General features: G+C 42.8%; 1 protein-coding gene across 5 annotated transcripts in view; it reads left to right on the forward strand.

The window, feature by feature from the left end:
- Positions 1-26093, forward strand: part of HERC1 (HECT and RLD domain containing E3 ubiquitin protein ligase family member 1) — a 3987333-nt gene that overhangs the window by 1116289 nt on the left and 2844951 nt on the right. For all 5 annotated transcript variants that reach the window (XM_044077739.1, XM_044077741.1, XM_044077740.1 and 2 more), the window contains exon 22: positions 20431-20602. In XM_044077739.1, coding sequence (XP_043933674.1) covers positions 20431-20602 — 172 coding nt within the window. The remainder of the gene's footprint in view (positions 1-20430; positions 20603-26093) is intronic.

A 26093-nucleotide genomic window follows, 5' to 3' on the forward strand; every position in this document is an offset into this window, starting at 1 on the left:
GAATCTAAATCCTATTGCTCAGGCAGCAGATCTTCTTTGTAGGAGAATGACTTAGTGCAAGTCAGAAAGCCTCTTAGCTTTAGGTGAAAGTGACCTTTCTGAGCCAGTACTTCAGTACAGTAGCACACACCTACCACTCACAGCAAGGAAATTTGAGCGCACTGGGATGCGTGGCATCCTCCATCCTGATGGTGCCCCTAACGAGACTCAACCAGGATCATTTTACATTTTCAAGCATCATGGTGTATAGAATCTCTGTTTACACATGACACCAAATTTTCACTTGGAAATAAATTAGATTTTTTCCCCCCAGATGATCTTGACATGTACTTTTAAGCAGACAGTTCTTTTTTCAGTTTATTTTCCTCATCCGTCAGACCTTGGGGGAGCTTCACTTTAGGGCTGGAAGGAGGACAGTCATTTACTACCTTCTTCTTGTTGTACCACGTAGAACAATAGAGAAGCTGTGTTACCTTTGTTAGAGTAAATCAAGGAAATTCATGGCCATTTCAAGGGCACATCCTTTTCTCACTGCTAATTGCCTAGATGGCAGTGTTTGAATTAGCTGCACTTCCCATGGTTAAATACTCTTTCATATTTGATAAAATAGAATAGCCTTTTCAAGGTGCTGTAGTAGTGATATAGCTTATGAGCACAGGAGTAAAGGCTTGCTGAGTGTTAAAACTGCGGTACAGAAAATCTGCAAACATGGTCTCTAACCTAGAGATTGCTTAATCAATTTAAGATTGCTTCTTTACAGCATTACATAGCATAATGGGTACTGCTATATAAAGAGGGTAGCAGTACCCATTAATGGGTACTGCAACTCTTGATTTTGGAAGAGATATGTGATTTTAAGTCTGCAATTTGCTCAGATACAACTGGGTGGTTAAAAAAAAACTTAGTTTCTTAAAAGTTGAGAATACTGTTGTGGTAGAAGAATCTACTATTTAGAACAGGTACAGAACCTGGGGAACTGCAGATGTTGGGTGAATAACAAGTTCAGCTGACATCAAGGACCCTTTCCTTTTGGATTCCATATTTGTGTTATCCTCGCCACCAGTTGTCATTTGGCATCTTTTCATAGAACGTCCCATGCTGTGGGACAGATGTTCACCTATGATGGTGCATGCTATGACATAACGTGCCATCTTAATAGACTCTGTGATTTCCAGTGGATGTAATTTCTTCTGCACGTTTGCTTTGGATCTTGATCCTTGCTGTCTCTGGTTCAAAAAAAAAAAAAAAAAAAAAACTTGATTTTTTTGCATTAGTTCCATCTGGTCATGGCCCTGATTTGTGGGCCTTGTCAGCTGTTCTGGAGTTTGGTAGGGGGAGATTGGAGCTGTTGGAATCTTTCCAGTTATATTCAAGAGGGCATATTTATCCAGGAGAATGAATGATGATAATACCTACTTGGTCAGATAGTTGTGAGCTTATAGGAGTTCTAAACTCTTATAGCCGGGTCTTATTTGCTTGAGGTGGGTAGGTTTTTAGCCCTTTTGTCAGGTGGTGGGTAGAATGGGCTCTCAACACTAACCCACTGGAGGTTCTTCCTGGACTGTCTCTCCCTATTCTTTGAGCTGATCCTTCCTACTAAGAGTTTTGAATTTCTGTTCTGACAGTTGTGTCACTTAGCAGTGACGTCCCATGACCTTGAGACATGGGCATTTTATCAAAGGTAGTTCTACTTCTAGTAGCTTTTACTCATGTGAGTATACAGACACATCAGGACTGGAGAGTGATGCCATCCTGCCCAATGGGAAAAACTGTATCACCAAGGATCACATTTCTGAGATGGTGATTCCCATTTTGTTGCTCAAATTGAGTGTCTGACTGTTTAGAGATAATGAGATCTGGGTAGAATGAGGTAGCTTCTCACTCCTCAGAGCACTTCTTTCTGATGATTCCATCCAAAGGGTGCAAGTTCTGTGGAGAGCTCAGCTAATAGTTCATCCCCCAGATGTCACAGGAATGCAGTGTGGGACATTCAAGTCCATTTTGCCTTGGGGTGGATGGAATTGCTAACATGGTATTATTCAGCACTTCACTCAATGGTTATGGATACAGTGTCACTTTTTCTTAGGTACCTCCACTGCTCACTTTTTCTTTTCATGGGGTAAGTCTGTGATGCTGTCTCGAAAGGCAGCCTTTCTGTTGTAGCTTTGCAGTAGAGTCTTTTTTGGGCTTGTTGATTCTCTGTGCTCAGCCTTTTAGCTTGTGCTGGTCTAGATGTCCTTCCATTTCACTGTTGCAGTATTCATTACATTAGGGATCCTCTGCCAAGGGCGGCCTAACTTCCTGCCAGTATACCAAAGCCTTAGGTTGCTTTAAGGTAAGCCATACATCACACGTATGCTCCTTGTGTAGTGTAGGGCATAAAGGTGACATCCAGACGTACCATCCTCAGAACTTGTTTGCCGCCAATCCAAATGCCATCTGTTGATCATCAGTCTGAACACCAGTTCCTTTCCTGGTTAATCAAGCCGTTGCAGATAAGTGCACCACTGGGGTTCTGTTTTACTTCACTTTCTTTTTATTGCTGCTTCTGGGGCTTCATGTCATCCAAGAAGGGTAAATGCCAGTGAGGGAGACAGATTTCCATAAATACTGCAACGAACAGTGTCTGTTTTGCCTTAATACCTCACACAACCATATGTTCTGTTCTGTCAGGCCTTTTTACCTAAAGCCCTTCATAGTAGACTCTTTCTTTGGGTGTTTTATCTTGAAAACCAGCATCTAAAGCTTCTTGCAATGGACGTGATGGAAGAAGAAGGTCAAGAAGCCTAGGCCGGAATCTTCTGCTGGTCAACCTCTGTTGGACATCTCTCCTGAGGTGAGTGAATGCCTGGAGGTTCACCTGGCTTTATTATATGATTACTTTGACCGGGTTGTAGGCTGGCAGTAATCCGACTTTAAGCACGTCCAAGGAGGTTTTGTAGATGTCCACTTCGGTCATTCAGGGGTACCACTGCTGATTATTTCCAAGGGGCCTAGGGTGTTCCTTGATATTAGTCAGAGAAGAAGTCCCTATTGTCATCATTGAATGCCATCTGGGGTCAGAGCCTTCCAAATTTTATAAGATGGACGTCCCATTGAAGAAAACACAAAAGACTAAACATATTGCTCCTGATGCTAAAGATCCACAGAGTGAATGGCAGTCCTTCACTCAGGGCTTGTTCAGTGCTTTGATGGCATTGAAACCTCCTCAAGGAGTTTCTGTTCCAGCCCCCCCCCCCCCCCCACCTTGGTCTTCTACTCGCCTCTAAAGACCCAGGGGAAGAGGCTTCCTCTGAGGATGAGCCGGATTCAGATGAGAAATCCCTCACTTACTCTTCCCAGATTCCCTTTCCTTTGGAATATGGTACTCCCTTTTAAGAGATTTCTTTTGGGACACAATCTCCAAGATGATGGAGTTCTTTAAATGGGAATGTTCTCAGGTTTCTGAGGTACAAAAAAGGTACTATGAGTTGTTGCAGATGGAGTCTCCTAGGCCTTCAGCTATTACTCCTCTTCTGGTTGCCTTTTTGGATGCATTTTCCAATGCTTCCAAGGCTGCAAACTGTCAAACCCCTGCTCCCACGAAACCTGATAGATTCTGTAGGGTGCCTGAAAACTGTAAATATTTGTACAAGTGTCCTTCTGCTGACCCCTAGGTGGGGTCTGTAGCTTCTGACAAGCCCCTCTCAGTTGCTTCCTTTCTCAAGTTACTGCCTTCTGATAAAGAGAGCAGGCCCATGGAAAGGCTAGTTATGAAGGTTTATTCCTCTGCTACCTTGGCTCTTAGGGCTGTTAATTATCAGCTCCATATGTCCAGCATTTGTTGGCACTCCTATCCCAGGCATGTCTGGTTATTTCTGATCTTCCAGAGTCTGAGGATAAGACTTCTGCCCTTTTCTCTGTTGGGGACTTCCTCCCAGGAGGCTCATTATTCCATCAAGTATAGTTATGATGCAGTAGATGTTTCTTTTTGGGCTGATGCTTTTGGGTCAGTGTTGAGGAGGTGTTCTTGGCTTCAGCTTCAACCTTTGGTTGGTGATGATAAAGCTAAGTTGATGAATGCCCCTCGACAATAAGCGCTTGTTTGATGAAGCTGCTGCTGCTGCTATATTTAAGTCCCTTCAGGACAAAAGCAAGGCTTTACAGGATCTTAAACGTGTTTATTTCTCCTGTTCCTACATTTCAGAAAAATTGCCCCATTAAGCCACCTTTTGTTCTTATGGCAATCTCAACCTCCTCCTAAGGGTAAAAAGGTTGGCAAGTGGGCTTCTCCTGTGAAGGCTACTCAGACTTCTATGCCTCAGAAGTCTCCTTTTCCTGATAAACCAGGTGCTGGCTGACTATCCTATTCTTTCCAGCCATTTCCTTCATTCTCTTCACCTGTCTCTCTCTCTCTCTCTCTCTCTTCCTGCTTGGCTGCAAAATGTTATGTGATCCTATCTCGCCTACATTCTGAATGATGGGTTCGGAGCCGATCCCTCGGCTCCGACTCGGCACGCTTATGCCAAAGAGCGAAGTCTCTTATTGGCTGAGCTTACTATATCCCAGGATGCACCACCATCAGTCCCCCAGATCTCGTTTGCCGCTTAACTGCAAGGACGTGGTCTCGAGCTGGCTGGGCTGAGTAGCTTTTATTAACTACTTTTTCTGTCAGTTTTTGTGCTTGTATTTCACAAAAGCCGTTTTAACGGCTATTGCTGTCTTTTGCTGCCTGTTGTGTACGATTGAGTAGTGGAGTTTCTTGTGGGTGATTGAGTAGAGTTTGTTTCCCCCTTTCAATCCAGGGCCTTTTCGGTCAAACTGTATAACTGAACTTTTAGTGTTTTAAAGTTCCCGGTTATTACACCCAAGGTTGTGTTTTACACTGTTTTCTGTAAGCCTTGGTTTTTGTTATAAGCGATTCTACAGTTGTAAAATTTCCTGTCAGAAATTGTATAACATCATGTCTCAAGCCCCTAGGCCTTCGGCTTTAAAAAATGTACTAAATGTGCTTTTAAGATGTCTGTTACAGATGACCATCTACTTTGTGTTTACTGTTTAGGGGCAAAGCACTTGCAGGAGTCATGCAGCGTATGTCACGCTTTTTCCTCTAGGGTCCTCCAGGAGAGGAAAAATAAATTAATTCTTAAAGGGTTGATTAAACCTTCTTTTGAAGAAGCCTTGTCTTCCGCTCCGACTCCTGCCAAAAAGAAAAGGGCTTTGGCTCCGACCAGTCCGTCGGATCCGACTGCCAAGAGACCTAGGCAGGCCTCTCCTTCGGCTCCAAAGACTTCGGAGCCGAGGTCGAACGGTCTGCCTCGATGCCTCCAGTATCGACTCCTCGGAGCCGATGGCTGGGGCATCGAGAGGCGGGTCACCTTCGTCGGCTCCACTGCTCTCGGAGCCGACAAGGGTCGCCCGCTCAGACACTTCCTCCTCGGCGCCGAAGTCTACCTCGGCACCGATGGAATCTGGTGTGTGCGTTTCCTCGGCGCCGATTCTCATCGAGTCGCCTCGGAGCCGGTCCCCTAGTCCCTTGGGGCCGAGGGAGAGGTCTTCTCGAACCCGTTCTGTTTCCTCTCGGTCTTCGAGAATGTCGGATTCTGATATAGACAGGGTGCTCCAAAGACTTTTCCAGTCCCCAGTCTTCCAAAAATTTGTTTCGGCTCCGACCCAGTTGGCTTCGGAGCCGATGGCCATGACCCACCCCATTGCTATTCCTCCTCCGACTGCTTCGGCTCCGTCGGAGCAGGTGCTTTTGGAGCCGGTGGAGATCTCAGGGTCGGCTCCGACCCTTACTCCAACCCGGGCCCTCGGGTCCGAGTTTGGTACGCGGACTTCTTCAGCTGGACCCGAGGGTGATGTTTCGGGACCGATGCTTTCGGTTCCGAGCCTCCCTCTCGGTGCTTCGGCTGCGGGACTTCCGTCTACTATCATGGCCCCGGAGACTGGACGCTCCCAGGATTCTGGAGGTCCGGCTTTCAGAGCCATGAGGAGTGCCTTGGCCAAATCCTCTTGACCATCTCTCCAGTTTTACCAGCACCTTCCCTGGGCGTGGAGACTGGGTCTTTGGCAGTTCCCCTGTCCGTAGCCAGCGGAGCCCCGAGGCCTGAGGTTACCCCCAGTGGGGGTTCCCCTCTTCCTGAGGGTTCTTGAGTCATCTCCAGAGGAACCCCAAGGAAGAGATCGTGCAAGAGGAAGCACGTGGACTCCCCGAGTCTATCACATCGGACACGGATATGGATGATGCAGAGGGTCCCCTAAGTCGTCCTCGGATGATGTCTCCTTTGCAGACATCTTAGAGATCCTCAAACAACGAGGCGGCTGGATGTCCAAACCCCCTCTGCGGACGAATCAGTGCTCCTCAAGGCCTTTGGGGCTCAGCCCTCCGCCTCCTGGGTATCTCCGCCCTTGACGAGCTTCTGGATTTAGTTTGTCAAGGGCGTGGGAACACCGGATACTGTGGAACCAGTCCCTTCTTGTCCAAACAAATTCTTATCTGCTCCCCGAGAAGGAGTTCCTTACTAAAGGCGTGGCTGTAGATGCCATGGTGGTGGCATCTGCTACACAGCAGGGCGTGGCAGAGGCTTCAACGTCCATCCATACTCCTAATAAGGAGTCTAGGAGTATGGATAGGTGCAGGAAGCGCACCCTGACTTCAGCGGCCTTTACCTTAAGGTCTCTGAATTATTTGGCACATTTTACCAGGCTTCAGAGGGATCTGGTCAAGGAGTTGTCAGACTCCCTCTCGGGTAACCTACCTGAGCAGCTAGCCCAGTCCGTTAGCTCTCAGTTGGCTATCCTTACGTCAATTGCTAACTCGTCCATGAGGCTCATATCCTATGCGGCGAAGGCGGGTAGAGCGGCAGGCACAGGCGTGGCTCTCGTGACAGGCCTGGCTCCGCTTGTGTCAGTTCGGAGGCCTTCAAGTCTTCCTTCGCCGACGCTCCCTTTGATGGGTCCTCATTGTTTGGACCCAAGGTGAAAGACACCCTTACCGCTGTCAGCAAGAGGGAAAAACGTTATCTGCCGTAGGTGCCCGTTATTCCACTCCCTTTCGGCCTTACCCCAAGGCCAAAGGAGGGGCGAAAATGTGGTTCCGAAAATCTCGCAAGTTTTTCTCCCAACAGCAGGAAGATTCCCCGTCCAGAGGCAGAGGGCGGGGAAATTTTTCAGGAAGACGCCGTCCCAGAGGCGGCAGAGGGCCCCGCAATTCTGGAGACCGCGAGTCCTTTCGTGGCTCTTCAGCCTCCCACACGACATGAGGGATTGCCCGGCTGTGCTGCTCCGGAGCCAGTCGGGTGTCGTTTCGCCAAGCACCTAAAAGCCTGGGAGTCAATCACTCAGGACAGATGGGTGCTTCGGATAATTGCCGGAGGTTACATCATCCCATTCAAATGCTCACCCCCTCCGTCCAAGAGAATCCCGGACCCACCACCCAGTCAAAGGGAAATAGCAGCCGCAGAAGCTTCAAAGCTGCTACAAAAAGGAGTCATCCAACTGGTCCCCACAGACCAAATCGGATCAGGAAATTACTCCAGGTTCTTTTTAGTGCCAAAAAAGACAGGGGACCTGAGACCAATATTGGATCTCAGCAGACTGAACCTATCCGTTACGAAATCCAAATTCCGAATGGTCACGTTGCAATCCATTCTCCCGTTGTTGGAGAAGGATGTTTGGATGTGCTCCATAGACCTCAAGGACGCCTATTATCACATACCGATACATCAGGCGTCCAGAAGGTATCTGCGCTTCAGCCTGGGAGCCAGTCATTACCAATTTTGTGCTCTGCCCTTTGGTCTCACCACAGCAGCCAGGGTGTTCACCAAGTGTTTGGCAGTAGTGACGGCTCACCTGAGGAGCCTTGGATTCCAAGTGTTTCCCTATCTCGACGACTGGCTCCTGACTGCTACCACCAGGCATCTACTTATGGACAACCTCAAAGCCACCATCTCCCTGGGTGTTTCCTGGGGATTACATTCAATTGGTCAAAGTCTGTCTTGCTGCCCTCTCAGCGCATAAAGTTTATAGGAGCAGAGATAGACTCAAGATTGATGCGTGTCTTTCTTCCTGCCGAAAGGATCCGAACCTTACAGGGCCAAGTTCAAGCTCTGATCTCGAGATCCAAAGCCCCAGCCAGGATGGTCCTACAGGTTCTAGGCTCAATGTCTGCCACGGTACTTTTAGTTCCTCTAGCAAGGTTACACATGAGGATTCTTCAGTGGCTCTTATCAACTCAATGGTCCTTTCAAGATCTTCCCTCAATCATCACATCATGATTACGGAAACATGCAAAGGGACCTGCGCTGGTGGCTTCAGACATCCAACTTGGATCAGGGAAAACCCTTTGTTCTCCCCTCCAGTGGTTACCCTGACGACAGATGCCTCCCAGATAGGGTGGGGGCATTGTCTGGGCAGGCTAGTTCAGGGCTCCTGGCTTCGGAAGCTCTTCTCCACATCAACGTGTTGGAGATGAGGGCTGTACTTCTATCCCTACAGGCCTTACACAAGTTCCTTCCTCAGGGCATCATCGCCATCCACACAGACAACATGTCGGTGGTTTGGTATCTGAACAAACAAGGAGGGACCAGATCGTATCCCCTTTGCAGAGAGGCCATGAGAGTGTGGGAATGGGCTGTAGCTACCAACCGCTTCTTGGTAGCTACCCACATCCCGGGAAAGTCAAATGTATTGGCGGACAAATTAAGCAGGACAATTCTCTCTCCTCACGAATGGTCTCTAAACCGTACAGTAGCAGCCCAGGTTTTCAAGAGATGGGGGACGCCGTGCTGCGACCTATTTGCGACTCCACAAAACACCAAGTGCCAAAGGTTCTTCTCCTTGATTCCACATCAGGAAGTACCGGCCATGGATGCTCTAGCACAACCCTGGCCAACAGGGTTGCTTTATGCTTTTCCTCCAATTCCACTCCTTCCCAAAGTCATTCAAAAGCTTCTCAGCTAAGGTCTTCAATGATTCTGATTGCCCCATACTGGCCTCGTCAGATATGGTTTCCTTACCTGAAAAGCATGCAGTGGACGATCCGTGGACCTTAGACCTGATCCCGGATTTGCTAATCCATCAGTCGGGACATCGGCATCAGTCCCTTCAATCTCTGAAATTGACAGCTTGGCTCCTCCACTTCCGACCTTAGTTAGAAGACACACACTAGATCCGGAAGTTGTTTACATTTTGTCTTGACCCACAAACCCACCACTAACAAATTGTACCTCAGTAAGTGGAAGAGGTTTGCTATCTGGGCTCAACTCAAGGGCTTAGACCCTATCACTGCTCCGGTCCCAGAGGTTTTGAAATTCTTAACATCCCTATTTAATCAGGGATCTTCTGTCTCAACTATTAAAGTTCAACTAGCTGCTATCTCTAAATTCCATGAATCCACGGATCCTCCTTTGATGAGCAGCAGGCTATGCAAAACATTCATTAAGGGTGCGAGTCTGTTAAGACCACCAGTTTTTCATCCTGCACCTCCGTGGGATCTTGATTTAGTGCTTCACGCATTAACATCCCCCTTTTGAACCGGCTGCTACATGCGAATTAAAATATCTGTCATGGAAAACGGCATTCTTAGTGGCTATTACTTGCAAGAAGTGTCTCAGAGCTTCAAGCCCTGTCTATTAAACCACCATATCTGATTTTCCACAAAGATAGAGTATCTCTTAGGCCTAATCCATCCTTTGTCCGAAGGTCTGCTCTAGTTTCTGTCTTCAACAATCTCTAGAACTACCAGTTTTCTTTCCAAAATTCTCTAATGAAGCAGAATACACTCTCCATAAATTGGATGTTCACAGGCAATTACGCTTCTATTTAGACAGGACTCAGCAACTTCGTAAGTCAGACCAGTTGTTTGTGTCCTTCTCAGATAATAAATTGGGCCAAACCATCACAAAAGCTACAATCTCAAAATGGATCAGAGATTGCATAACTCAGGCCTATTCTTCTTCAAATAAGCAACTTGCATCATCTATCAAAGCTCATTCTACCAGAGCTATGGCTACTTCTATAGCTTTTCATTCCAAGCTCGCTATTTCGAAATTTGTGCTGCGGCTACTTGGTCCAACCCGCACACTTTCATTTCCCACTACAAATTGGATGTGGCATCTAAAGGGCGAGCTTCATTTGGTTCCACGGTACTCAGGAGTGTTTTCCAGTGAGCCACCCAGGATTCAGGTGCTAGGGACGCTGTCCCATCATTCAGAATGTAGGCGAGATAGGATCACATAACATCTTTTAGTTATGTACTCACCATAACTTCAGATGTTTGGGATCCATCTCGCCTACATTCCTGATACCCACCCTCCTTCCCCTGCCTTGCAGACCAGAAGAGATAGAACGGTTTTGAGCTCCACTGTTTTTATCTTGTTTCATCTGACGATGTTATATAAGCAGGGTATGCATGTGTGCATGTATGCGGACAAACTAGATCTGGGGGACTGATGGTGGTGCATCCTGGGATATAGTAAGCTCAGCCAATAAGAGACTTCGCTCTTTGGCATAAGCGTGCCGAGTCGGAGCCGAGGGATCGGCTCCGAACCCATCATTCAGAATGTAGGCGAGATGGATCCCAAACATCTGAAGTTATGGTGAGTACATAACTAAAAGTTACTCAGGATTCCCGAGTCCTTTATTCCTGGTTTCCAGGCAGTGCACTTACTAGCCAGTTACTGAAATGTACTCATAAACACAAGTCTACTACCCTCCTCTACTGAGTTCCAGTTTTCGCACTGGCAGAGCTAGAAATAAGTTGTTATGCAGTGTGCAGCCATCTTTGAAGTAGAATTCCTGGGTATAGTCCATTATCCACCAACGGTGTTTCATGGTCTGGAAATCCCTTCCCCTTTTTATGGGTTTTCCTCAGCTTCCTCAGGAGCAACTGTCTTTCTTTCCAGAGATGCTTCAGGACCTTTTGACTCAGAGTACTATTCAAGAGGTGTCTATGTCTCAAAGGAGGAAGAGGGTTTATTGCAGGATGTTTTTAATGCCCAGGAAAGAGGGTACTTTGAGACCCGTTCTAGACCTCTGTCATCTAAACACTTTTCTGAAGGTGCTGTTCTTTCGAATGCTGTCCCTTCAGACTTTGTTCCCTCTTCTGCTTCCTCAGGCTTATATGGTGTCTCTGGATTTCAAGGATGCTTATCTCCGTATTCCAATTCATCCCCTTTACAGGAAATGTTTGCATTTCTCTCTTGCTTCCTGACATTTTTAGTTCTCTGCTTTGCCCTTTGGCCTTTCTACTGCTCCAAGGGCATTCATCAAATGCCTCGCTCCTGTAATTGCTTTTTGCAGGATTCAGAGGATCCAAGTATTTCCTTACTTGGATGACCACCATTTTCAGGCATCCGATCCTATTGCAAAATCTTCATTTTTGCGATTTCTCTTTTGCAAGGCCTGAGGTTCACAATAAACTTCAAAACGTCTTTTCTGACTCCTTCTCAAGACTATGTTTTTCTAGGGTGCAGGATGTAGGCTGTGCCTATACTGGCATCCCTGCCTTCTCCCATGGCCTTAACACTCATTTCCTTCATTCAGATTCTTTTTCCTCTGGTCTCTATAACAGCCATGGAATCTCTGAGAGTTCTGGGGTTCATGACATCCACCATCCCTATGCTCCCTTTGGCCAAAACTACACATGAGAAAATTTGTGGTTTCTGAAGTCAGTTTGGCTTCAACATGTGAATCCCGTAGAATTTGTAGTTTCTGTTCTACCTTGTCTCAAGAAGGAACTTCACTGGTGGATCCAGCAGTTGTCGCTAAATCCAGGGCTCTCTCTTCATCTTCCTCTTCCCTCTCAGGAGCTGTTCACAGATGCCTCAAACATGGGATGGGGAGCAGCTTTTGACTCCCTAAAGGTGCAGGAGGTGTGGTTGCCTCTTCAACAGAAAGAGCACATTAATGTCAAAGAGATGAGAGCGCTTCTGCTGGTGCTTCAGGCTTTTCATCCTCTTTTCTGCCCAGCTCCTGTCAAGGTATTTACGGACAATACCACAGTGATGGTGGTATGCAAACAAATGGGGGGAAAATATCTCATCTTTTTTGCCGGTTGGCACTCCTACTGTGGGATCTTGCTGTCCAGTGTCGAGTGACTGCTTAGGCAGTTTACATTCCCTCAAGTCAAAACATTGTGGCAGACACTCTGAGCAGGTCCTTAACTCAGTCCCACATGGATGTGTTTCTGGATATTGTTCCCCAGTGAGGTACTCCTCAAATAGATCTTTTTGCCTTCCCTCTGAACAGACAACTTCCTCTATTTTGTGCCAGAGTCCCAGGTTCTCTGACTTGGAAGGTGGGTACCCTATCTTTTTCTTGGAAGGGGGTGTTTCTTTACGCTTTCCGTCCACTTCCCCTCCTTCCAAAAGTCTTGTTCAGAATTCAACAGGATGCTCCCAAACTCTTGTTGGTGATTCTCTTTTGGCCAAGTCATCATTAGTTTCCTCCTCTTCTACATTTAGCCAAGGGCAGTCATCACAAGTTACCTCACGGGGTGGATGTGCTCACACAGGACAAGGGATTTCGCATCCATCCCCACCTGTCCAATCTTCAGCTAACAGTGTAGTTAATAGGATTTTGATTCCACATAGAGACATTTTTTTCTGAGGATGTGTGTAGGGTCCTGCAGGAGGCCAGGAAATCCTACTTATCCAAGTGGAAGAGGTTTTCTGTTTGGTGTCTTTCTCATAACCTGGATCCAATTTCTGTGAATGTTCCTTTGGTTCTCTCATCTGTGTGAATTGCTCAATGCTGGATTGGCTTATTCTTCTGTTAAGGCTCATTTATCAGCTATTTTGCTTGTCTGCCTGTATCTCCTCCTTTAGCTTCTAGATTTGAAGCTAAACAATTCCTTAATGGCATCCTTCATGTTAGGCCTCCAGGGAAGCTTGTCCTTCCTCCCTGGGATCTTAATTTTGTTTTGGAAAAATTGACTCTGGTGCCTTTTGAGCCTGCAGCTTTAGCTTCCTTGCAACACTGCTCTTGGAAGACTTTACTTTTGTTGACCCTTAATTCTGCCAGACTGGTGTCTGAGCTTCAAGCCATTATGGCTTGTCCTCCTTTTTTGGTGTTTCATAAGGACAGGGTGTCCTTGCAAAGTAATCTTTTTTTTATGCCCAAGGTGGTGAAACGATGCCTGAAAAAGAAAGTCATCCAAATACGAAAATACTTGGATCCCCTGATCCCTGCAGAAAGCAATCATAGGACTGAGGTATTTGATGAATACCCTTGGAACAGTAGAAAGGCAAACTTTTTCCCTTCTCCACAATCTGCCAGTGAGAAGATGCTGCACATGTTGGATGTGCATAGACAACTCCGATTTTACTTGGATAAGACTAAGACTACTAGGAAGTCTAATTTAGCTCTTTGTTTCCTTTCATCCTAGGTTCTTAGGATTTGCTGTAGCCTAGCAAACTATTTTCTTCTTGGCTCTGAAAATCTATTTATTTTGGTTATTCCTTTCATGGTAAGGGCCTTCCTTATTCTGGTAAGGCTCATTCTACTAGAGCTGTGGCTTCTTCTGGTGCTTTTTTCAAAGATTTGGATACTAACTCTTCTTGAGACAGCTGCCTGGACTTTTCTGCATACATTAACCAAGCACTACCAGTTAGATTGAATCTCCAGAGATAGTTTGTTTTGCTAGGTCTATCCTCATGGCTTCCTAGAAGGCTATGCTGTTTCTTCCTGAGCTTTGGCACTCTTCCTAATGAGGTGAATATTGCAACAGTGAAATGGAAGAACATAGTATTCACTCCCTCCCACTTCCCCCTGGTCTTTTGGTCTTCTGGATGTACTGGTTACCTTTTTTGTTTGTTTCCCCCTCTTGAACTAGCATTCCTGCTGGGTCTCTCAGTTCTCAGGATGTTACATCCAAATGTCACCTTTATGCCCTATGCTACACGAGAAGCATACGTGTGACATATGGTGTACCTTAAAGCAAGCAAAGGCTTTGGTATACTGGCCTGACTTTGGGCTGCCCTTGGCAGAGGATCCCTAATGTAATGAATATTGCAACAGTGAAGAGAGGGACATCTACCGTTATGGTAATATTTTGCACAACTGTGCTTTCTCTGGCTTTTTCTGCTTAGGTGGCTTTACTGTTTGGAAATGAACTGAGTCATTCTTGTAGGTAAGAGTTTTGTTTTCCATTTCTAAACTTCTTATTCCCCATTCCCACTTTCCAGTGTTGAATTGTCCCCTTGATTTGATAAGTACTGCAACCACAAGGTGATGTTCCTATTTTCTCTTTCTTGTTATCTGTTTCCCCATCCTACATTGTAGTAGTTATTTTTGAAGCACATATGCCATTCACATCTGTGTCAGTCTGAGGTATCTCCCTTTAATCAGGAATTGCTACGCTTCCCTGTTCTCTTGTCGAGGTCATTTTGTTCTAACCTACCCTAAGGTTTTTCTCTTCCCAAAGAGGCTTTTGTATTTTTTCTTCCAAGCGCACACATTCTTTTGTCTTATATTTTTTATAAAAAAGCTTGCACCCATAAAGCATTACAGGTACTATACACATTATCAGCACTTCTGATGTTATTTTAAGGATACCAACTTTGTAGCTAGGAAACCACTTTTAAGCCTGAGCCTTTGAGATTTTTTAGCTAATTTACCGTCAGGATGGTCAATCAAGTTTTTGTTTTGATAGATGTGCGGAGGGTGAAACCTTATGTAGAGAACTGAACCTTGATGAGTGTGAATGAATATGGTTGAGGTGTTTTATTTTTTTTTTAATTTTTTAAGCATCTTTATCAAATAATCCAATTTTAAGCAGTAACATGGGTTTATGTACGATAATAGAGAGAAAATAAAACTGTAGCAACAGTTTCCATTGTTATTGTAATGCAGTAAAAATACATGCTTTCTCTCAACATTTTTCATTCAGTCAACATTTATTTATCTTATTTATTTTTAATATTTGCTTACTGGGTTAGTCTGACTGGGTCAACACAGTGTCTCCCTTTTCAGAATAGGCCTGGGGAGAAAAGCTCCAGTTGTGTACAAAAATACATGACATCAGTAGTTACTTTCAGTATATATACTGAACATACCAAACATTTCATAACACAAAGTCAGTATTTCTTACATGGCAAAGAGGAACTAGAAAGCTAATTCATGGCGTAAAAATCTGAGCTCAAAGTGGGTGTTACATACAGTTGCACAAGATTGTTTCATAGGCATAAGGTTATATGTAGTTATTTCATACTGTGTGCATGGACATGATGATAATATACTGTGGTTTTCATCTAAGAGTCATAGAGATTCATGACATAACATGTAAATTAACGTTGAGTAGGAAGAAGTTAGGATTGCAGAATACAGTGAAGAGAGTCACTGTTAGGTATGAAGCAACAGAGGAGAAAGGTAGTAGGTTTGCAAATGTGAGTGGAATTATAATTACAATGAGTTATGAGGGAGGAGAGAGATGGAGAAAAATGTGGTACAAGGTTTAGTTGGGTTGAGAGAGCTAACCTGTTGCTAAGCAAAAACAGAGCCAAACGTCCATGTGAAACTGCTTGAGTTGTCTTTTGAAAAGTTTGTTAGCAATTTGTCTAAGCTTTTGGGGTATATTATTCCACAGTCTAATGATACTTGAGAGTCTCCAGCTTGGTTATTAGAGGATGTTACATGAAAATATGGTTTGCTTGTGGAGTGATTTATTTGTGGGGTAAATCTGGAATAAATTGCTTAAGACTGGACAGTATTCTGCATTATATATGAGTTTATCTGAGGTGATAAGGTGTGAGAAGGTTAACATCTTTGGTAGCTTTTAACTAGGAGAGCTGTTTGTGGCAGATTTGGCAACTTTGTTGTAGCATTGTTCCAGAAGGTTCATTTGGATGGCTTGTAGATCTAGCATTATGGGGGCAGCATATAGGATTGTTAGGAGCATGAGGGTGGAGGTGATCTGTTAACATGTGGAATTAGTTATGGCTAAAACAGTGATATAGAATTTGCCTAGTTTTTCTTAGTGTCTTTTATGTGGATGTTAAATTTTAAGCTATTTTTTACAGTGACACTTAGTTTTTGTGTGGAATACTTGTTTTAGAATGGTATTATTGGAGGAAGTTATTGTGAAAATACATAAGTTGCTCAACTCATTCCTTTCCTCAAATCCCATTGCTCTGCCTGATCATTATTCTATATTTATTGTTCTCACAAATTTCCGTTTATTTGTATGAAATTTGCTTCTTTCCATCTCTAAACATCCAACCTATTACAGCGGTCTACTATATGCCCACCCCTTGGAAGTCTGCAGGAATTAAAAAGGGAACATTTAGCAGTAAAGAAAAAATCTTGATCCTCACTCAGCATGATAATTCCTTGCCCCCAGAGAAACAAATGGGCTACAGAGATGAAATGGGTCAATAGAGTAGCTGGAGAGAGGCTTAATGGACAGGAAGACCAGAGCAAAAAAAAAAAAAAAAAAGAAAACTGTGATACTATTTATTTGCATTCTGTACAAAGGGACTTGGCCTTTGATTAATGCTAAATAGTACAACCTCTGCGAGTGAGGCAGCTGCAGGGTCCCAAAGAGCAAAGTATTCAAACAAAAAGAAAACAGGACCGGCATACATGGCACCTTAAAAATAAATTTATTGATTGAGGTTCTTGAAAAACAGACCGGTTTCGGCAAATATTTAACAAAGCCTTCTTCAGTATTTTCCACTGAAGAAGGCTTTGTTAAATATTTGCCGAAACCAGTCTGTTTTTCAAGAACCTCAATCAATAAATTTATTTTTAAGGTGCCTTGTATGCTGGTCCTGTTTTCTTTTTGTTTGAATACTTTGATTAATGCTAGCCAAATAGAACGCATGATTATGTTGGTCACTAAAGGGCAGTTCTGCTGAACGTCAGGTCATTTTGTTACAAAGCACTCCCAATATCTGATGTATTAAATCGGTCTGCCTTTTTAGTCGCAGAAAAATGACTACAGTGAAAGTTTGTTCCTTATCTTTTTTTAGACATATCGCTATTTGCTTTTTTTTTTTTTTTTTTAGAATTCATAGGCCTAGACTGCATAATGCTGGTGGTGGTCTTGCTGTATTTAAATCTTAACTGAACTTTTATAAATAATTAAAAATGTCTTCTTGCTCCTTTGAATTTGTGATTAGAGCTGAAAATTCTGATTATTTGTTCGCTAACCATCCTCCTGGTAATATCAGGATATTTCTACAAGAATTTCCACATTTGTTTGTCAACTGTAATTTTGTTTTTTATTACTGCAAGATTTAATTTCAGGAGTCGTTAATATTTGAGTTGATGACAGTACATCTGACTTTGCCTCACAGTTCCTTATCTTGATGAAGGGATTAGCCTTTATTCAAGTAATTTCCTTTACTATACACTGTATGTGGCACTCAGTACATCTTGTTTTTAAGGAAGATGTTAAGTACATTCTTGTATCTTCCTGTCATAATGTCTAAAAATTGTTAGTCATATAATGAAACATATTTTGACAGATCACAGAGGGGAAGGTAAGATTCCTGAAGACTTAAAAGATGGTGGATTTGATTTTTACCCTGATAGTACTCCCATTCGTTGGGAAAGGCTTATAATGTAGGTTCTTGCCTCAGCCATTAAGAGAAGATTAGGGCCAGCAAATGGGAAGTCACTTTTAGCTGTCTGGATGACAGCTGTGCCATGTCTGATTGTTTTCTCAGTGGCAGTTAATAAGTGGGCATAGTTGTGTGGAACAGATGGTCAGTAGGCATGGGGACCAAATAAGTACATAAAAATGAAATATATTAAAATAGATATAAGGACATCTTCGCCTACATATTGCATCTATAACATTACATTCTGTTTACATTTCAGGTCATGTTTAGCAAACACCTTTTTTCTTCCATCCAACAGGGTATTTGCCATGTTTTATATCAAATGTGAATCAGTTTATTACTGATAACTGTGTGACAGTTTTTGACGGATTACAGGAGGGAGTAAGTTAAGCATAATGAAGACTGTGATGGGGTACCTGTGAGTTTTTCACACATGTAGCTAAGCAGAGGCATAAAGCATTTGACAGTTTGACTTCTAAGGAAAAGGTTTTTGGAATAGTTGGAAGCCATCAAGGCTCTTTGGGCTTGTTAGTAGCTTGGACTGGTGTGCATATTCTTAGCATAGAAGTATTATGCGCTTCCTGAATGTACATGAAATTTTCTCAAATTTGGACTAAAAGGATTGCTTGCATTGCTTACAGATAGCTGTATATGTATTCCTGCTGTTGAATCATCATAGCTGTCATTAATATGCAAGCTAACACACTGCCTCGTCTCTTTTACACTATTACCATTACTACAGAAACAAATGCCTAGAGAAGATGCTACAGTTATATGCATAGTTGTAACTGATTTCAGCAGCAGGTGTGACACTAGTTTTGGCTTTCATATGCCTGCTTATCAAATTGGTATGTTTAGCTTGTTAGAAATGTGTCAGCATACTGGTATTTAAAGAATGATGTCCTGCGCTTGTGGTATTGCTGCAGTGTTTGCAAGATTTCATCCAGGTAGACAAATAATACTGAATTCAAATGTTTGAGCTATATGATAGAATGTAGCAAACTGTATTTATATTTGTATGCACATATGTTTGTATGTCTGTATGGAGAAACTGCACTGTTTAGCAGTACTAGTAAATGGAATGTGCTCTTTTAAGTGACATAGATGGTTGTGGATATGCAAGTACCTACTGATCAATATTATGACTATTTAAATACCATACAACTAGTTTCTGTTTAAAATTGAAGAATTTCTCTGTTCTCCTCCGCTATATATGAGCAGAGATGGCTCAATTTTATTTTACTCTCCAAATACTCTCCTTAAACAGAACACTCTCAACCTCTCACTGAAATGACAAAACAATTTAATTTTTTATACAATTTTATACATAGCTGCTGTCTGTACAATCCATTAGGTTGCACATGGGCTTTCTCTTTAGTAACTTCTACCTCTGTAAAATATTAGAATGTATAAAAATGTAACTACTGTATGTGTATAAATGTAAATAGAAATATAACTACTCTATGTTTATCTGGAACTTAGTATAATACAATGTAAGCAAATGGAGCTTCTCTCCCTGGGTCTCCGCTGATAATGGGTATTACCCAGTCAGACTTTCCCAGTAAACAAAGACACGTAAATAAATATTTTCCAGTAACTAAAACAAAACTAACCAAGTTTCCCATCTGGAATAAGTTGCTAAATATATGGTTACTCAGTAGACCACACATCTAATAAAAATGTATTCAGTCTATACTTTGAGAGACAAATTTTTTGCAGCTGCTAAGCCTTAACCAAAAGACCTAATAACGTGCAAGATTAACATAGTATTTGTCACAGTTAACTCTCAGTTCATTTCCTGAGTGCCTTAATTGCAAATGTACACATAGTGTATATAGCTTCAAGTAACAGCCATTCATGTCTTTCTTACATCTCTGATATTCTTAACACTTGCCATCTTTTATAAAGCACTGTGCCTAACCACCTTTGTACCCTCAATTCAGAACTTGTGTTTTAGCATCACCCCTTCAATATTTTCTTCTCAGCTTTTAACATCACACACATCTATTGTTCATCTAAACGTCTATATGTTTGTACAGCAGTACGGTAGGACTTACTAATGCAAAATAAAAAGAAGGAATTTGCTGGTGAGCTTATCTTACACAGCTATCTGTTGACCCATATTAAGCACCGAATGAACAGTGAAAGTAAAGTATATCAGAAACAGCTCAATGGTATCTTCATCACCTTGTTCTTTTTTGTTAATGTGTTTATGTACCTGGTTATATTAAATACTTGTAGATATGCAGGCTTTATATAATTTTTACATTGGCTGCATAACTTTTTCCTCATAGAGTGTCCCTTGAAAATGGGCCACAACCCAAGCAAGACAAATAAAATGAATAGATATTATTGTATTTGGAAAACTAATTGAAGCATTTATTGGGGGCTGATTTATTTTGTGGTCATAATGCTTTGGAACAAATTAAGTAAAAACACTGAATAATCAAAACTGTTATTTTCTGGGGACTTTTGGAAATGCTGTTTTGTGAAATATATTTTTGTCCTGTCATTTCAGCATATTTTTTTTACTTTATAGCATTATGTATTTTACAAACTATATTTCAGCACCTTCATATCGTATTTTCTGCACTCTAAATGATTTTACGAATAGTTGTATCATGTTTCTGCTTTTGTTTTCTGTTCATCCTTTGCTGGGAATGATAAACTATCTGCATGGAAAATTCTTGCAGACATAATTTAGTACACGTTTGTATTATGTAATTGGAATGTAGAGTTCTTTGTTCAAATTTTTCAAAATTTTTAGTCCATATATTTCATTTCCAACTCTCTTGACTGGATCTTGTTTGCAGTTTGTTCTCTATGGCCCTAATTCAAACAAATGCATATTCTTCCAGTGGTTTTTACTTCATTTATGTTTTAGATGTCTGAAAACCTGGAATCTGGTGATGTAGATCCCCAGGAACATTCATTTACCCGCACAATTGATGAAGAAGCTGAAATGGAGGAACACTCGGAAAGGGAAAGGGAGGAAGGCCACCAAGAACAAGATGAGGATGAAGAGGAAAGGGAACATGAGGTTATGACTGCTGGCAGTAAGTATGAAAATATTAATAAAAAAAATGAATGTTAAAATTTTTGCCTTCATGTAGGCATGGGCATGCATTTTCCTGAGTTATGGGAATTAGGGAGTTGTGCATTCTGTAGCTGGGCATAAACACCTGAAAAATGTAAGCGGTAAGCTAGTAATATTCTTCCATAACCTTTTCAAACCATTCTTTACTAAAAAATCTATTTTGTATCATGCAGTCAGTAAATGTGGCAGTTGCCTATCCCCTTGGCACATTGGGGTAAAGCCTTGACTGATCCCGACTTGCCCTCTTGGGTGGGCGGGAGGACTTAGCACACTGCACAGGTGACAACTGCAGTAGAACAGTTGTAGCATCCACAGCAAGGACCCCGGTATCCTCATGCTTCATAGTGTTGAACTACTTAGACAGAAGGTTGAGTATCCACTTCCCAAACACAACAGTTGGTGAGCACACAAGCTTCTTGGTTGGGTATAGGAATAAGATAGTCCTCAGGATCAGCAGACTAGCCCACTCTCCAACACCTGACTTTTGCATTTACCAGGAAACCAATAAGCTAGAAGGCTGTTGTGCCAATGGGGGACAAATACATCAGCTGGGTGTAGGAATGGAAAACCACTGGGTAAGTCCTGCTGGAAAAAAGTAGTGGTAGTCAATGTGCAAGGTAGACTGTTACAGATATTTTTTTTCCTTGCTTCAGCCATTTTTTTATAATTTAAGTTGGTATAAATTTAAAAAAAGTTTTGTTTTATAAAGCTTGAGACTTAGAATTTGGAGAGAGATGTTTCTTTCTATGTGGGATGTTTACACTTTCAAATGATGTATAGTTATGATGGTCATGCTAGCACAGAGTAGTTTTGCATATGGTTTGATGTTTCTTCCATGTAATACTTGACTCTGCAGTTTGCATGGTATTAACAAACACCATCTTCAGTGTTAAATTTAACTTTTTTGGTACTTGTGTAATTCATGTGATAGCCAGAGCTATATACACTTCACTCATATTTTATTTACCCCAATAAGGAAAAACATTTGTGAGGAAAGAATGAAATGGGCACACAAGTAACCTAATTCTTTCATGCATTAGCATTCTTTTCACTTTTCCAAAGGCCTCAGTCTTCTTGCCATCACTTATTCATTATATTTGTGTGTCTTTTTGCACACTTTTTCCAGCAATAACCATGGTTGAGCTGTCACATGTTGTCAGTCTTGCACCAAGAGCCACCTGCATTGTTCTCATGCCCAGATACTCAGTTTGATCAGTTGGATTTCCTTTAAAGCTCCAAGTGTTTCTGTGAAGTTTTGTTGATTAGGTAGTGATTTTTTTTTTCTTATCACTTCCAAGGTAGAATGTGTTGATACGTTTGTAATGTACCAACATATTGTTTTAGTACTTTTTCTGCCTTCTATACATACCTTTGTTATGATTTCATAGTATTAAAACACCAGAGAGATAAAATAATCATTAATAACTTAGCATTAAATAGTAAATACATAAAAATAAAAATGAAAAATAAACAGCAGTGCAAGTGATAGGCAAAGGAGAATACCTAAGCAAAAGTGATTGCAAAGGTAAAATGTGTAAAATTATAAGAAGTTAGAAGTGTCAGCAACATGAATAAAACAAGAGATCAAAATACAGTGGTAAGTACACCTTCTGAGATAATATAATTACCTCATAAGTCACAAGTACTCACTTTAAATATGCATACAAATAACCCCAGTGATCCTTTTAACTGGCATACATGCAGTAAAATGCAGTGATGATAGTAACTGTGTAAATACCATTGCACTTCACCACTAGTTCTGACTTGAACTATTAAAATGTTTTGGAAGGCTGTAGTAACAGTGGTAATCCAGTATGTTTGTTAGGCCTGAGTAACACATTTTATGAAGTACTGCTTAAGATGCCCCTCATGGACAGTTTAACTGCTAAGCTCTGCCCTAGTTAGCCTTATTTATACAAACAGAATAGTATTTTTTAGTAGAGATCCACGAATAATAATTTCTAGAGTGCAGTAGGTTGTCTGTTAGTATCAGATGTTAAAAGAGAAAGCAATAATGTTATGTTGTCCTGTCTCGCCTTCATTCTTACTGGATGGAATCGGAACCAATCCTCGGCTCCGATTTGGCCGAATACACTAGCTCAAAGTCTGTAAATTGGTTTGTGGCAGAAAGGTATCCCATCATGCAGTGGTGTAATTCCCCAGATCTCGTTTGCCGCTTTACGAGTTTGGATGCTCTCTCCTTGGCTGTGGCTAAGTTCTTTAAAATGCTTCTATTTTTTTCTTTATTTAATTATTTCCAGCTTTAATAATTGCTTATTATTAGTAGTTAGTAATTTTTTCTGTAGTTTAACTGTGTGCTGTAGTTTCGAGTGCTGCTTATCGTAGTAGTGTGAGCTTTTGTTGGCCGTCGTTAATCGCAAGGCCTTTTTGCTTTTTTCCCATTTTTTGCTAGTGGTGTAGTTAGTGCTTAAAGTAGAAGTTAGCTTTTCTATATATATATATATATATATATATATATATATATATATATATTAGCTCATTTCAGTTAGAGAGCTGTTTCCCTGTTTTGTATCCCTCTCGCTTGCAACTCTACTAGGTCCGTTTAAGTTAGAGGGCCTAGTGTCCGTTTAATGTAGAGGGCAGAGTTGTTCCCCTTGTTCCTATCTTGTTAGACGTGTTTTTATAGTGTGTTAATACTGTTTCAGACTTTAAATATTTTTGGTGTGTGCTAGTTTTGTTACAGAGGTGTGTTTTACCTGTTATTGTTCTAGTGTGGTTTCCTTCCAAAATGTCAAAGCAAACTAGAGAAAAGGAACCCAAGCCTTCAGGGTTTAAAAAATATCAGAAATGCTCTCAGAAGATGTCCATCACTGATGGGCATAACATTTGTGTCTATTGTCTGGGGGCTATTCACCTCCAGGAAGCTTCCACTTTCTGTCATTCCTTTAGCTGCCGTGTTCTGCAGGAGAGAAAGAATAAGCTTATTCTCAAAGGGCTCCTGAAACCTTCTTTTGAGGAGGCTGTACACAGCACTTCTTCCAGTAGATCCCCTTCAGCGAAGAGTGACAAGGCTTCAAAACGGCCATCTACAACTTCTTCAGCTCAGTCAGAGCCACCGCTAAAATTGGCTAAGACCTCTGCCGGATCGATCTCCTTGGCTCCAGAGCCCTCGGAAGTGACAGAGATCGTAGACTTGGACAAATCTAGTCCTTTGGCTCCAGGGCCTTCGGAGCCGAAAAAGACTGTGTTTTGGAGCCGGTCCACTATCTTGTTACCGGTCTCCCCTACCTTGAGATCTCCCATTTTGAAGAGATCTTGCTCACCAACCCTCTTTTCTAGGAGCTTATCGGACGATGACGTGGACAGAGTGGTGCGCAGACTTTTGAAGTCGCCGGTGCTGGCTAAATTGTTTTCAGTTCTGACTCAGTTGGTTCCAGAGCCAGACAAGACTATGACTGTTACATCCACAACGATTCCTCCTCCGAGCCAAGCTGGATCTTCGGAGCCAGAATGCCAAGTACCTCTTGATGTAGGTTCTTCGGTTTCGAGACCCCATCAGGAGATTTTGGAACCGATCCCCGCCCGGACTGTCTCTATGCCATCTGGGGCATCTAGGGGCCGAAGCTCTGCAGTCAGCTCCGGGGGGGCACTCGCGAACTGATCTCCTTGGAGCCGGGGATTCCCTCTGTTTACTCGGAACCAGATGTGTACTCTGAGCCGGGGGGGGGGGGTCTGCCTTCAATCTGAGGAGGAGCGGTGCTGTCCCCTCCTACAGCTCTACACAAGGATACTGGTATTCTTCCCCCCAAAGCACCGGCGTCTGTCTCGGCACCACCACATCCACAGGACAGCAGAGATCCAGAGCTTCAGTGAGCCCCATTGGGCAAACCCCACTCTTCCGAGACTCCGAGGCTCCTCAAAAGACACACATGCATGAGGAAGCATATTGACTCCCCTGACGAGTATCTGACATTGACCTCGAGGAGTCAGAAGGGTCCCCACATTCGTCCTCTGAAGATATGTCTTTCACAGATATCCTAGAGATCCTGAAACAGAGAGGCGGCTAGAAATCCATCAACCCTTCTGATGGGGAGTCGGTGTACCTGAAGGCTTTTATATCTCAACCTTCAGCCTCCTGGGTCTCTCTGCCTTTCGATGAGCTACTGGACTTGGTTAGTCGAAAGGCGTGGGAGTCACCAGACACTATGAAACCAGTCCCTCGGAAGCCAAATAAGTTCTTATCAGCACCTGTGGAAAAAGAATTTCTCACGAAAGGCGTTCCTGTAGATGCTATGGTGGTGGCAGCAGCCACCAAGAAGGAACTCTCTGAAACATCCTCTTCTGTTCATCCACCGAACAAGGACTCCCAGACGATGGACAAATATGGGAAGCATGTTTTCTCTCCAGTAATTTTTACCCTTAGATTGCTGAACTATCTTTCGCACTTTACGAGGTTGCAAAGAGATCTCCTGAAGGAGTTAAGAGATTCTCTCTAAGGTTCACTGGCTACGGGGGTGTCGGAAAAGGTCACTTCTCAGCTATCTACCTTAAATTCCATCGTTAACTCCTCCATGAGACTAATATTCTATGCAGCAGATGTAGCGAGCAGGGCAGCAGGTTCCGGAATTTCCCTCATGAGGCACTCCTGGATGCGCTTGTGCAACTTTGTGGAGCCCTTCAAGTCTACCTTTACCAATGCCCCTTTTGATGGTTCCTCACTTTTTTTGGACCTAAGGTCAAGGGCACACTCACCAGATTTGAGTAGGAAGGGAAAACTCTGTCTGACGTTGGGGTACGTTTTTCCGTTCCTTCAAGACCTTATCCTAAAGATCAGAAGAGTGGGAAAATGTGGTTCAAAAGATCCCAGGGAGTTTATCAAGATGCACGAGGTGAACCCTTACCCAGTGGCAGAGGGAGGCAGTAATGGTAGACATCATCCTAGAGGCAGAGGGGGTACACAAAATCAGGGTGATTGTGATTCCTTTTGCGGCTGGCCCTGAAAGGAGGTCCATCTGTTCTACTCTGGAGGCAGTCGGGGGGGCATGTTTCTTTGTACCCAGAAGCCTGGCGAGATATCACAAGAGACAAGTGGGTACAAAGTATAATATCCAGAGGCTGTTCCATTCCCTTTTGCCATCCTGCCCAGTAGATCAGAACAATCCTGGGTATTTCACCCAGTAAAAGGGAACAAGCAACTGTAAAAATTCAAAAGTTGCTAGACAAAGAGTCGTCCAAGAAGTCCCCTCAGACCAAATAGGATTCGGAACTTACTCAAGATTCTTTTTATTGCCAAAAAGAACAGGGGACTGGAGACCCATTTTGGATCTCAGCAAATTAAACAAATCTGTGAAGAAGTCTAAGTTCCGAATGATGACACTGCAGTCGATTCTTCCCTTTTTAGGGAAAGACTATTAGATGTGCTCAATAGACCTCCAAGATGCGTACTACCACATAAAAATGGACAGAGCATCAAGGAGTTACTTGCGCTT

Source organism: Protopterus annectens, chromosome 7.part0, assembly GCF_019279795.1.
Source record: "Protopterus annectens isolate FY-2018-M chromosome 7.part0, PAN1.0, whole genome shotgun sequence".
NCBI classification, from domain to species: Eukaryota; Metazoa; Chordata; order Ceratodontiformes; family Protopteridae; genus Protopterus; species Protopterus annectens.